Below are 12,555 nucleotides of genomic sequence, written 5' to 3'. Positions count from 1 at the left end.
GGCTAGGAAGGCCCAAAGAGACGTATGGATTTAGGAAAGGAAGCAGGAGCGAGGATGAAATGGCAGAAGTAAAAAGCAGGGTCAGAGGTCTGGGTTGAAAGAACACAATTGGAGTAGAGTTGAAGGTGACAGAAGATGAGTCTAGGTTTACTAGGAGAAATAGAAAAAGTCTCTCGGGGACGCTGGCCTTAAGTCTCACAACCACCAGATAGGTATTTCAGAAAACAAGAGGTTCAGGACACATCTCTGAAAGGTCTGAGTTGCCTTATTCAGGTGTGACTGTAGTGGGGGAATAGGGAAATCTACCAGAGAAGTGGCTAGGGCTCAGAGTTATCCTAGGGGCAGCTGACGACAGGGGCAGAGCCAAGGGAACTGCTGGATCAGGAGGCCCACGAACAAAGCAGGGGCATAGCCGCCTGTCACTTCCCTGCCAGGAAGGAAGCCAGGTATATTACTGTAACCAAGGTACACTGGGGTCTTTACTGTATGGAGAACTTGGCTCCTGCCCGCAATCCTACGGCTCGGCGTCACACACAGGAAGTAGGGCCTCTGGGCAACCAGAAATGGGAATGGGACTGAAGGAGATTCAGCCCACAAATATCCGACCACCAGCTTCCACCTCTGCAGTCTGCCACCCTGTGTCTGCTCAACGCATCACAGAAACAAGTTTTCAAGGTGAGTATACAGACGGCAGAGAAAAGTTGAACAATGAGGTCAGCATTCAAAAATGGGGTCAAATCGACAGCTGGGAAGGGGTGTAGAGACAGGTAGAATTTAGATCCTGAGCCTTTAATAACCACTACCTTCTCTCAGTGCTCTCTGTTTTTAGACTCTATATGAGAACACCTAGGGCTTCCCTGGTGGCGCCTGCCAATGCAGGGGACACGGGTTCGAGCCCTGGTCTGCGAAGATCCCACATGCCGTGCAGCAACTAAGCGCATGTGCCACGACGACGGAGCCTGCATTCTAGAGCCCGTGAGCCTCAACTACCGAAGCCCACGTGCCTACAGCCCATGCTCCGCAACAAGAGAAGCCACCGCGATGAGATGCCCGCACACCGCAACCGAGAGTAGCCCCCGCTAGCCGCCAACTAGAGAAAGCCCGTGCACAGCAATGAGAGACCCAGTGCAGCCAAAAACATAAATACGTAGAATAAATAAGTTCAAACAGTAAATAAATACATAAACATAAATTACAAAAAAAAAGAACACCTAATGCAGGTGGGAAGGTGGGAGGGCCACCGTAGAGGTCATCTATGCTACATGTACAAGAACCCCGAGAGCACACCAATCGGTACCACACTTTTCACTGCTGTAGCCGATCGTTCCCCCTGTACTGCCACACTGTAGCACTCCCTTCCCTCATCTACTGCTATAGTCTCTTCGGAAGGTGTTTCCGAACTCTTGTTATGAGAGTGCCAGTTGAACTGTCCTCACTTCCTTCATTTATACCAGGATTGAAGACCTTGTGGTCCGAGATCCTGTCCAGAGAGCAAGCAGGCTAAGGCTCTGTCTTTGTTGATGTATTTCATCAGAAAGGGCTCTACCCCCTCTCCTAGTTCATGGTGTGAAGTGTTCTTGGCCTCTCGGGAAAGTGGGGAGAATGGAAAGGACCCTATATGAGAATGCTAGGCTCTGTAAAACATTTCAGGTTTTTAAAAATAAGACTCATTTTGTATTGGACTGACAACAGTCCTATGAAATACAAAGAAGGCCGAGAATCAGTGACAGGAAAGGATCACCAGTAAGAACTACAGCAGTCACCGCTTACCTCGTAGCATAGGGCACTGTCCGTGATCCTTAAGAAGAGTTAGTAGAAATGCCTTGCCCATCTTGCCCCTGAACCCCTTGAAAGGTACACGACTGCTGTGTTGGTGTTTAGGGGGAGCATCTCACTTACCAGGGACTGACTTCTCCCTTGATTCCTCTGTAGTGATGGAGACTTCCCCGCTGATGAAAAATTCCCTGGGATTGCAACCTCCAAGCCAGACAGCTTTCCTATGGAATGACAGAGAACTTGTCAAGGTGAAACACCAGTCTGCGGGAGAAAGGGAGGAAGAGAATGATGGAAATCGTTTCTGGGAAACTATTTTTACATTATGTGTTGTTTGTTCCCGGTAAATAAACTGAAATCTTCTTAACAGTACAACAAAATCTAAACCACTAAAGCCAACAATACAGGAGTATAACGTTCGAAAAAAATTTCTTTGGCTGCGCAGCATGTGGGATCTTAGCTCCCCAACCAGGGATTGAACCCACGCCTGCTGCATTGGAAGCGCAGAGTCTTCACCACGGGACCACCGGGGAAGTCCCAGGACTATCACTTTTAAAGGAGAAGGTACAAACCCCTCGGTTCTATGAACTGGAGATTTTTAGTAAGAAGTCAATATATTTGTTGTTAGGCACATTTTATGTTAGGCTGTCTCCCTGCACAGGATGCAGGCGCCTTGAGAATGGAAGTCATATCCCTCTATAGTACGTCCCTCTTCTTTCTGCTTTGCAGTTTGCTGCTCCACTTGTTCAACCCCACCTAGTAATAACCTATACTTCCCTTGTTCCTGTTTTCCCATCTGGAAAACAGACAAAAGGCAACCAAACAACGCAAAGGTCTCAACAAATAAGGGATATCCAAAACCAGAGATGGCCAGAACTTCTGTACCCCTGATGAAATAGTCCTCATACAAAACCTGATAATCAAATTCCTTAATGCTAGGAATCACAGTGAAAAATAGTATCTGAACTGACTTCTGTCAGATGAGTGAGAACTAAGGTTAATTCAGTGTATCTGAAGCATAGAAAGTGAGGGCAAAAGTGGCACAAGATGGGGCTAGAGAAGCAGAGAGGATTCTAGACCACGCAGAGTCTTAAAGGCCAACAGTGTGTTTTCTATTCTCAAAACAATGCTTGTGAGCGATGTTTATGAGCAACGTTCCAACTTGCTTTGAAGGTTTCTTGTGTGAAGAGTGGATTGGAAGGAAACAAGATATATGGACACCAGTTAGGACCTAATCGCAACAGACAGGCAAGTTCAGTATTAGGAAGTTGAGGAAGAGCTGGCTGACAGATTCCAAAGAAATTCAGGAGATGAACTGAAGCGGGCTTAATGGGGTAGGAGATGGAGGAAAGGAAGGTCTTAGGGAATTCAAGGGTTTACTGCACACATGAGCAAAGTCTCAAAATTAATCATTTGAACGTACAGAGGCGGATCTCCCAAATGACACCGGTTAGGAAGCAACGGTACGCCCTTTAGAATTCCTAGAGACAACACAAATCAACTGTTTCGATGGAAAATTCGGCGGGACTCTTGATTTCCATGGGAATACAGAGAAAAGAGACACTGATCTGGCTTGCAGGTATATTTAGGAAGTTGTTAGCCGGACATCACCTACTAGTATCATGTAAGTAGGCCGTCCGAAGTAGGAAGCTTAGGGGAAAAACCTGGAGGAAAACTTAAAAGCTTAAGCCACACCTCTACACTACACCACCTTTCACAATTTCTTCTCAGATAAGCATCATCCCCATCAGTGAAGAAACTCGTTCGTACCTCATAATAGGAAAAACAGGCCTAAAGATTCAATGTGTGTCTTGGGAGGTCCCATCTATGCGATATCTTCCTGGGACCAGAAAAGGCCCCAGGAAGATCCATCTCTGCACCCCTGAAAGCTTACCACCAAGGAAAATGACTAGGTCCATAGATTTCCTCCCTCAAACCAGCTTACCTCACACATAGATCATTAGCAACTCCGCCCTTACTCACATTATCACAGTCACAAGAGTGGTTAGGGAGAAAAGCACTAACCAGGGGAACTAAAACAGAGGCAATCCAGGCCAAGCTGGGCTGGTGGCAGATATCTTGCTCCTTACGCTCGGGTGCATAATGCGACTCACCACAGTGCCTTTTTCACAGACCCTTTTGAACGTTTCTCCACAGAATCCAACAGCTCAAGTTAGTTCATGACGCTTCAAGGTCAACAATCGTCAAGAGAAAAACATGCAATATGTCTTACAATGTTGGATTCCTTACAAACAGGACAAGGAGATAACCATGTAGACAAAACCAGAGCATTTGAAAACATCTGTATTCTACAAACACACCAGTGAATGCTATAAATAAGGTACTATGACATAAAACAAAATGAAAACTAGATGTGAGACTGTTCTCTTCAGTGTACAGACTTCATGGCAGTTGCTGCACACTATCTAGCTACTTAGATCTTTAACTCTCTGTTCTGTTAATACCAAATGAGGCCCAAGTGTGTCAACCTGTTTCCCACAGAAACCAAAAAGTCTACATGCATCTCTTTTCTCCTGTGCCCTTTCACCTTACCTGCTCCCAATTCTCCACCAACGTCCTCCTCTTTCTCTAATTATTCTCCTCTTCATTTTGCTTGGCCTTGCCCCCAAGCATGCAAGACAGAGAGTCCTAGAGGTCCAAGATTCTAGAGTGGCTGTTTGCAAGGCGGAGGAGATTACAGTAACTGCCACACTGTATATACTTCTGTGCAAAGAAAAAGGGACAGTGTTCAGAATGTCTCTCACATATAACAAGAGCTGGAGATGGCAGGATACCTGTGTGGCCCAAGGAACTAGAGCTAGCAAATTATGGGCCAAACAATTGCAACCAAAGGCTGGAAGAGGAAAGGTCTGCAACCAGCTCTGTCTCCTAGCTCTCTGGTATTTGCTGCCAACGGGCAGAGTCTATTTCGTGAAGCATCAAGCACTGAAAAGAAGACTCCTGCTGCTGGAAGTTGACAGGAAGTAACGTCCAATGCAAGATCAAGGCTTGTCCTCGAAGCAATGCCCATAATGGAAGAAAAAAAAAAAAGAGAAAGCGGAAGAGAAACGTTAAGTCGCAAGTCCAACCTGGCCCCCAGCCTAGCCCAGCCCAAGGAAGGTAGGAGTCAAGGAGAAGAAACTAAAAGAGAAGAGCCTTGGACCACAACATTCTCCACAAGGTACACTCAAGAAACTTCACCCTACTCTTGAACCAAGTTACAAAGAGAGCTTCTTAATCCCTACTTTGGCTCCTTAAAAGCTGCTATCAGTTCACTCATTAGACACATCTGATTTCAGAACAACTGTAATAGTTCAAACTAGATGGCTCTTTCCTTCCTAAGGATTATTAATTAAAGAAGATCTATATAGCTCTAAGTATATGATACATAAAATAGAATACTCTGTAGAATATAAGTAACTCTTAGTTCAGTGTATTAATGAACGTCTGTAAGAAATGTGGCAATGATTTCCCTAATGGAAGAGCCTGGGGGAGGTAAATCTGTCTTCTAGGATTTCCTCCTCCCCAAAGCTCAGAAACTCAGGTGTTGTTTTAGCTCTCCTACACTCTCTTCACCCAAGCCCGCCTTCCTGTTGGGGATCGGACCTCCCTATTGGCTCTCTCATACCTTTCAACTGCCTGCTTTGTGACATCACTCTCCTCCCAAACCTACTACCACTTGGTAGAGCCTTGGGGTTTCCGTGGAGCTGTTTGGACCAGTAACCAGTGACCTCTGTACTGGACACGTGCGCCGTTCAGCTGCAGCCACTCAGACATCCTCTAGTGTTGTCTCCTCATCCCTTGTACCTGCAGTGGATGCTTCCTCTTCTCTGACCATGTCAGGTAAGAAAAGAAACTTTGGAAAGTTTTGCGTTCGATTTCTTTTGCCCCTAAATTGAGTAGGAGATTCAAAATAGCATGGAATAATGAGGGAAAGTATTGAACTACAAGTCTGGAGACCTAATTTCACTTTTGACTTTGACGTTTACTATCTGTGTGACTTTGGACAAATCACTGGCTGTCTCACAAAGCCTGTTGCTTTCCTTAACTGTTACGTTAGGATACCACATTGGGTTGATCACTCTGATCCCCTTCTTTTCCAGTATTGAGCCTTAAAGGGTACCCATGTAGAAAACGAAATCAGACACTTCTCAAGAGTGTTTCAACAGAAACATAGAAAAGCCAGGGGACATAGAAAACTAGCAATATATACCAAGATGTTTCATCTCTAATGGTCTCCCTCCACTAGGATTTCGACTAGTTGAAAAGAGAGAATAGAGAGAGAGGATGGAGAGTACTGGGCTCTACAGGGAGGCACAGAGTCGAGCGTAAGGAAGTTTAGGATGGTTTTCATTAGCACAGGCCAACAGGCACCAAGAGATGGGAGAAAATGTAAGAATGAAGAGGGAAAGCATAGAGGAGCTCTCAAGAAAAACGGAGTTTGCAATGGAATGCTGATGGGAACCAAAGATTTTCAATTAAAGCAGAAACAGCACAGAGGGAAACCTGCTCAGAGCAGGGCAAAACCAAGTTGATGGTAGCAAACCCTTACATTAACAGACTTAAGAAGGAAAGTAAGGCCAGAACAGGGGATCACCGGGAAAGGCAGCTTATCAGAAAAGTCATACTCCGTTTTCTTTCTTTTATTGCCTCTCTGAATACAGTTGGCCACTTGACAGTTTTGAATATAAACATTTTAGAAATACGTTTTAGAAATGATGCCTCCTATAAACAAGCAACCACAGTGGTTATCTAGGGGGCTGCTTTTCAGTGTTTTATTCTTTCTAATTTTTAAACTAGGTAGACATTTCACCAATTCAACATTTTAAGTGATATCTTCTAAATTGAATCAGAAGGACTATTTTCCTTGGTGTGATATGTAGGTTCTAAGGCAAGGCTGCTTTTCATTTTTACAGTTATTTCCTTCCTAACACAGAGAGCACATTGATCAACAGCCATCGTTCGCTTGTAGAGCTTAGCTACCGAAGAAGAAGAAGAAAAAGTCAAGCCCCACATCTCTAATTCCCCCCCCCACTTAGGGAATTCCCTGGCGGTCCAGTGCTTAGGACTCAGTGCTTTCACGGCCAGGGCCACGCGGCGCGGCCAAAGAAACAAAACAAACAAACATCCACGTTTATCGAAAACCATATTGTGGAGTCCTGTGGATTTTCTTACATTTGAAAATCTTTTTTAATTGGATTCTAGGCATGATGGTTTTTTGAGGTTTTGGGATGCCATCTTCTTGGATGCTGAAGATGATTCTAATCTAAGTTCTAGGATAAATCCAAAAACCTTCCTGATACATTTTAAGCTTCCTTTCTGCTTATTATATAAGCTATATTCATTGAAATATATATTTCTCCTAGGCTTAATACCTCTTACTTGCTGGGTAAAAATATGAAGGAGCACAATAATGAAACTCTTTTACACTTATTATTTTGCTGTCTGCTTCGTACCGGTTTTCATTGAAATACTTGTCTATATGTGTTGTGGCTACCTATACATGCACATTTATTGCATTCTGTTGCTTGTTATGCATTTTTTACTGACATACCTTCTCTGTCTGTATGCATTGGCTAGGAATTCATTCACCTCTATCACCTCCATCGTGTTTTCTGGTTAATAGTATTCACTAAAATAGAGTGGGCAAAATTCACTTTCATAATATTGCATGGATGGTACAGAATGCCATTTGTTAGTAAATTCATTAGGCTTCGATACTTGCCACATACCCCAGTTTTCATTAATATCTATGGATTTCTTTTTCGTTAACGTAATATGCTTGTCATGATTTTTCTTTGTCTTTCTAGAACTTATTGTATCTTCCTCCATATAAATCATACGCAATAGATCAGCTTATTCATCTATTAATTATTACTGCTATTATTATTGGTGGTGGTGTTATAACCACTTTATAGGTGAGGAATCTGAAGTAATCAGATAACTTTTCCCTTTCCAAAAGCACTTAAGAAATCCACTTTCGGGTAATCATTTTGAGGTAGGATGAGAAACCGGGCTTGAAGAGGGCAAAAATGACTCTTTCAATTCACCAGTTGGACTGAGCTGTACGTCACCTCTAGGTAATAGCGTGGGAACTGCACAAGCAAAGGGAGACACTGAAGACGACAATGGTAATAGCCGTACTGTTTTCTAATGGACAAAAAAAATGCCTATATTATAAGTTCTATTTCTCCTGCTTTCTGGCAGTATCATGCTCAGAGTGGAGTCCTGGCAAGGAAGTCAGGATACTTAGGTTCTGAAACCTGGTAATGATACTAACATAATGAGAGAACTTGAACAAGTCAACCCGACCTCTCTGAGCCTCAGTTTCCTTACTCACGAAATGAGACTGAGAACATCGAAGTTCTCTAAGGGCCTCCTAGTTCTAAAATGCTTCCAGTCTAGGAAATAGCATAGAAGTCAATACGAGTGCAGGCTGAAGGGAAAGACAGGGCAGGGAGAAGGTTGCTTCCAGCCTAGAGAACAATCTCTGAACCACACCACTTGGCTCTTCTGCCCGTCTGTGCCCAAGATGGGAGCACAGGCAGTTAATAGAGAAGAGTGGAAAACTGCTCAGTCCTTACAGCCATCATTAACTGTCTGATTTTGGGTTTCTCAGGAAGTAGTGATAGTAGAGGTGTCCTGATAGCAAGAACCTTCAGATGATGCCGTTCCTCAAACGTAGTGAGAATTTCTCAACCTCCCTGAGTTTTTCATGACCCTCTTGTTCTTACAGAAAATTTCCAACATCCATCTCTACTTGGAACTCTAAATTCTCTGCAGCATTCTCCTCCTGTGGTGAGCAATGCAACTTCCCTAACACGAAGTGTCTGCAACTTCTCCAGAGTCTCTGCCCCTGCCGTCAGTTCGGCATCGGCTACTGGTACCCCTTTCCAGACACTCATGGGTAGTGCCTACCTTTACCAACATTCTAGCACGACTATGTTATCTGGAGTTACTGACCACAGCCAGATCTCCACTTCAGCTGCTTCCTATCCAGGTGTTCTTGAGTGGGACATCACAGCAAGCACTGAAAAGAATTCTTCTTCACTCGGAGACTTTACTCTGGCACTCACTGACCGCCACACAGCTGCCTCCTCCATGTTTCTGGCAGCCCAGGATGATAAAACTTCAGACGCCAAGAACATGGTCCCTCTACATCCATCGCTTTCTGCCAGCCTTGCTCAGGGAACACCATCTCAGATTCCAAATCAGGGGCAGAGCCGCCTGTCACTTCCCTGCCAGGAAGGAAGCCAGGTATATTACTGTAACCAAGGCACACTGGGGTCTTTACTGTATGGAGAACTTGGCTCCTGCCCGCAATCCTACGGCTCGGCGTCATACACAGGAAGTCGGGCCTCTGGGCAACCAGAAATGGGAATGGGACTGAAGGAGATTCAGCCCACAAATATCCGACCACCAGCTTCCACCTCTGCAGTCTGCCACCCTGTGTCTGCTCAACGCATCACAGAAACAAGTTTTCAAGGTGAGTATAACAAACGCCAGAGAAAGTTGAAGAATGAGGTCGGCATTCAAAAATGGGGTCAAATCGACAGCTGGGAAGGGGTGTAGAGGCAGGTAGAATTTAGATCCTGAGCCTTTAATAACCACTACCTTCGCTCAGTGCCCTCTGTTTTTAGACTCTATATGAGAACACCTAGGGCTTCCCTGGTGGCGCCGTGGTTAAGAATCCGCCTGCCAATGCAATGCGGGGGACACGGGTTCGAGCCCTGGTCTGCGAAGATCCCACATGCCGTGCAGCAACTAAGCGCATGTGCCACAACGACGGAGCCTGCATTCTAGAGCCCGTGAGCCTCAACTACCGAAGCCCACGTGCCTACAGCCCATGCTCCGCAACAAGAGAAGCCACCGCGATGAGAAGCCCGCACACCGCAACCAAGAGTAGCCCCCGCTAGCCGCCAACTAGAGAAAGCCCGTGCACAGCAATGAGAGACCCAGTGCAGCCAAAAAAATAAATACGTAGAATAAATAAGTTCAAACAGTAAATAAATACATAAACATAAATTACAAAAAAAAGAACACCTAATGCAGGTGGGAAGGTGGGAGGGCCACTGTAGAGGTCATCTATGCTACATGTACAAGAACCCCGAGAGCACACCAATCGGTACCACACTTTTCACTGCTGTAGCCGATCGTTCCCCCTGTACTGCCACACTGTAGCACTCCCTTCCCTCATCTACTGCTATAGTCTCTTCGGAAGGTGTTTCAGAACTCTTGTTATGAGAGTGCCAGTTGAACTGTCCTCACTTCCTTCATTTATACCAGGATTGAAGACCTTGTGGTCCGAGATCCTGTCCAGAGAGCAAGCAGGCTAAGACTCTGTCTTTGTTGATGTATTTCATCAGCAAGGGCTCTACCCCCTCTCCTAGTTCATGGTGTGACGTGTTCTTGGCCTCTCGGGAAAGTGGGGAGAATGGAAAGGACCCTATATGAGAATGCTAGGCTTTGTAAAACATTTCAGGTTTTTAAAAATAAGACTCATTTTGTATTGGACTTATAACAGTCCTATGAAATACAAAGCGAGCCGAGAATCAGCGACAGGAAAGGCTCACCAGTAAGAATTACAACAGTCACCGCTTACCTCGTAGCATAGGGCACTGTCCATGATCCTTAAGAAGAGTTAGTAGAAATGCCTTGCCCATCTTGCCCCTGAACCCCTTGAAAGGTACACGACTGCTGTGTTGGTGTTTAGGGGGAGCATCTCACTTACCAGGGACTGACTTCTCCCTTGATCCCTTTGTAGGGATGGAGACCTCCCCCCTGGTGATGAAAAATTCCCTGGGATTGCAACCTCCAAGCCAGACGTTTTGTGTGACACAAAGTCAAGAACTCCCCAAGTCCTGCAGTAGCAGAAACAGCCACATACTTGAGAGTAACCCACCATCTGAACTTGGGGACATTTCAGTGACAGCTCCAGTCCAGAGTGCCAGGCGTCTCCTGGCCCTGCCTCCAGCTCCAAGCCAGGGACAAATAGAGAGTAAGCACGTGGATGATATCAAAACCAAGCTTTCAAAGCCTCTGGATGCCTACCAGATCCCAACAGAGAACCAAGATCCTCCACTACTCCCTTTAGGAATCCCTGATATTCACCAGCCGCTGGCCTGCACCGATCCCCTCAGCCAAGAGGAGCAGCCTGGTTCTGAAAATGCTGATCTGGGAGAGAACAGCCGGAGTCGTCAGGACCTAGGGACACTTGAAAATGGGATTGAACCTAGCAGTGGTCTTGCAGACATTACTACACTGGCGGAGGATATTCACCTTCCCCAGCTCTTTAATCCTTTGAAAGATCTTGATCAATCCCAAGGTCCCAACGTGATCAAAGCTAAAGACACCAGAGCCATTAAGGTGAATCAGGTGCAGGAAAAGCCAAGTGTCATAAAGGTTCCCTCTGATCAACCCAGGAAGAACAAACAGAAAGCCTCTGAGCCTATCAGTGGCGCTCCCAAGGCCAAAATCCAGCCAAAGAATCCAGAGTGCCTGTTAGGGGGAGAAGTGGTTATATGCCACGCTGCAGTCAGTGACAGGGCTCCTGTGAACACGGCCAAGCACTCTCAAGGCAAACCTCAGAAAGCTGCATCCAGAAAGATCAGCAAAACTAAGAGCCACGGGCAGGAAAAGACCAAAAGGACCAGAGGGAGAAACAAGGCTGAGGAGAACAAGCAGTCAGGGAACAAAGTCAAGGCAGAAGAGAAGCCAGCAATCCCCCACACGAAGCGAAAGGAACACCAAACTGAGCTTCTCCAACAGAGCTTTCAAAAGCCTCGAACCTCCCTTGGCGTGCGCATGCTGGAGTCTGTGAAGGTTCTTCATGCGCTGGGGAAGAAGAATGAGACGAAAACTGGGCGCTCTTCCTGTCGGCTCTTGGGAAAGTCAAGCAACCCCAAAGACCCCCAGCCACCCCCAGCTATCCAGCCATGGCGGCATACCCCACGTGAGGGGAAGGGTCCTGAGAAAACGCAAGTCCAAGCCCAGAAACCAGACAGCAGTGCTGAAACAGAGTGTCCGTCTCCAGCCCAGTATGAGCGGCCTCCTCCTGGGAAGGTCAAGTTGATACCTCTGCCTTTTTCTGCCTGGGACAAGCCTCAAGCTCGACCCGCTCCTCGGAGGCCACAGTCTCTGGCCTCACATCGGCCTGCTGGGGCTTACCGTGCCCAGCCTGGTTCTACTGACTCAGCTCAACCTGCTGCAGCCAATTCATCCCAGCCAGCTCCTGCCTCTTTGCCAGGCCCCGCCAAACCAGCTCAGCCAACTGTGACCAACCCAACCCAACCGGCTTGGACCAACCATACCCAGCCTCGTGTCCCTCAGTCTGCTGCTCCTAGGCCTGCACCCTCCAAAACTTCATCTGGCGCTCCTCTCCAGCGGGAGCCTGTTCCCCCTGCTGTGAATAAGCGCCAGTCCCCACCCAAGCTCCAAACCCACTTTCTACTCCAAGACTTCAGCAAGCAACGAGTTCCATGGAGGGAACCCAACGTGCCTGAGCCAGTCATGTCAAAGCCCATCGAACAAGAGCAGAGGCCAGAGCGAGAGGCCATGAAGAGGCGGGCTCAACAACAACGGGAGAATGCTGCCAGATACACCTCTTCGGGCAAGCTGCAATTTTTCACCGAGAGGGAAAACGAAATGGAAATTGCCGACTACTACGGATACGTCAAGTGAGAGCTGCTAGGATTCTTGGTGCCACCTTGGCTACCAGCTGTTCTTCCATACACAGGTAAGACAGGTATAGAACTGAATAAGTAAATGGAATACAATTAATAG

At 46.4% G+C, this 12,555-nt stretch overlaps 1 protein-coding gene across 1 annotated transcript in view; it reads right to left on the bottom strand.

Annotated features, from left to right (window-relative positions):
- Positions 1-12,555, bottom strand: part of LOC309622135 (uncharacterized protein) — a gene marked incomplete at both ends in the record, with an annotated part of 99,790 nt that overhangs the window by 36,073 nt on the left and 51,162 nt on the right. The window contains one exon of the mRNA XM_082409289.1: positions 1,900-2,037. Within this exon, the coding sequence (XP_082265415.1) occupies positions 1,900-2,037 (138 nt within the window). The remainder of the gene's footprint in view (positions 1-1,899; positions 2,038-12,555) is intronic.

This window comes from Balaenoptera borealis (genome assembly GCF_965194805.1).
Source record: "Balaenoptera borealis genome assembly, contig: HAP1_SCAFFOLD_1613, whole genome shotgun sequence".
Classification (NCBI taxonomy): Eukaryota; Metazoa; Chordata; class Mammalia; order Artiodactyla; family Balaenopteridae; genus Balaenoptera; species Balaenoptera borealis.
The sequence above is the reverse complement of the archived record's forward strand: the minus strand, read 5'-3'. Positions and strand labels throughout refer to the sequence as shown.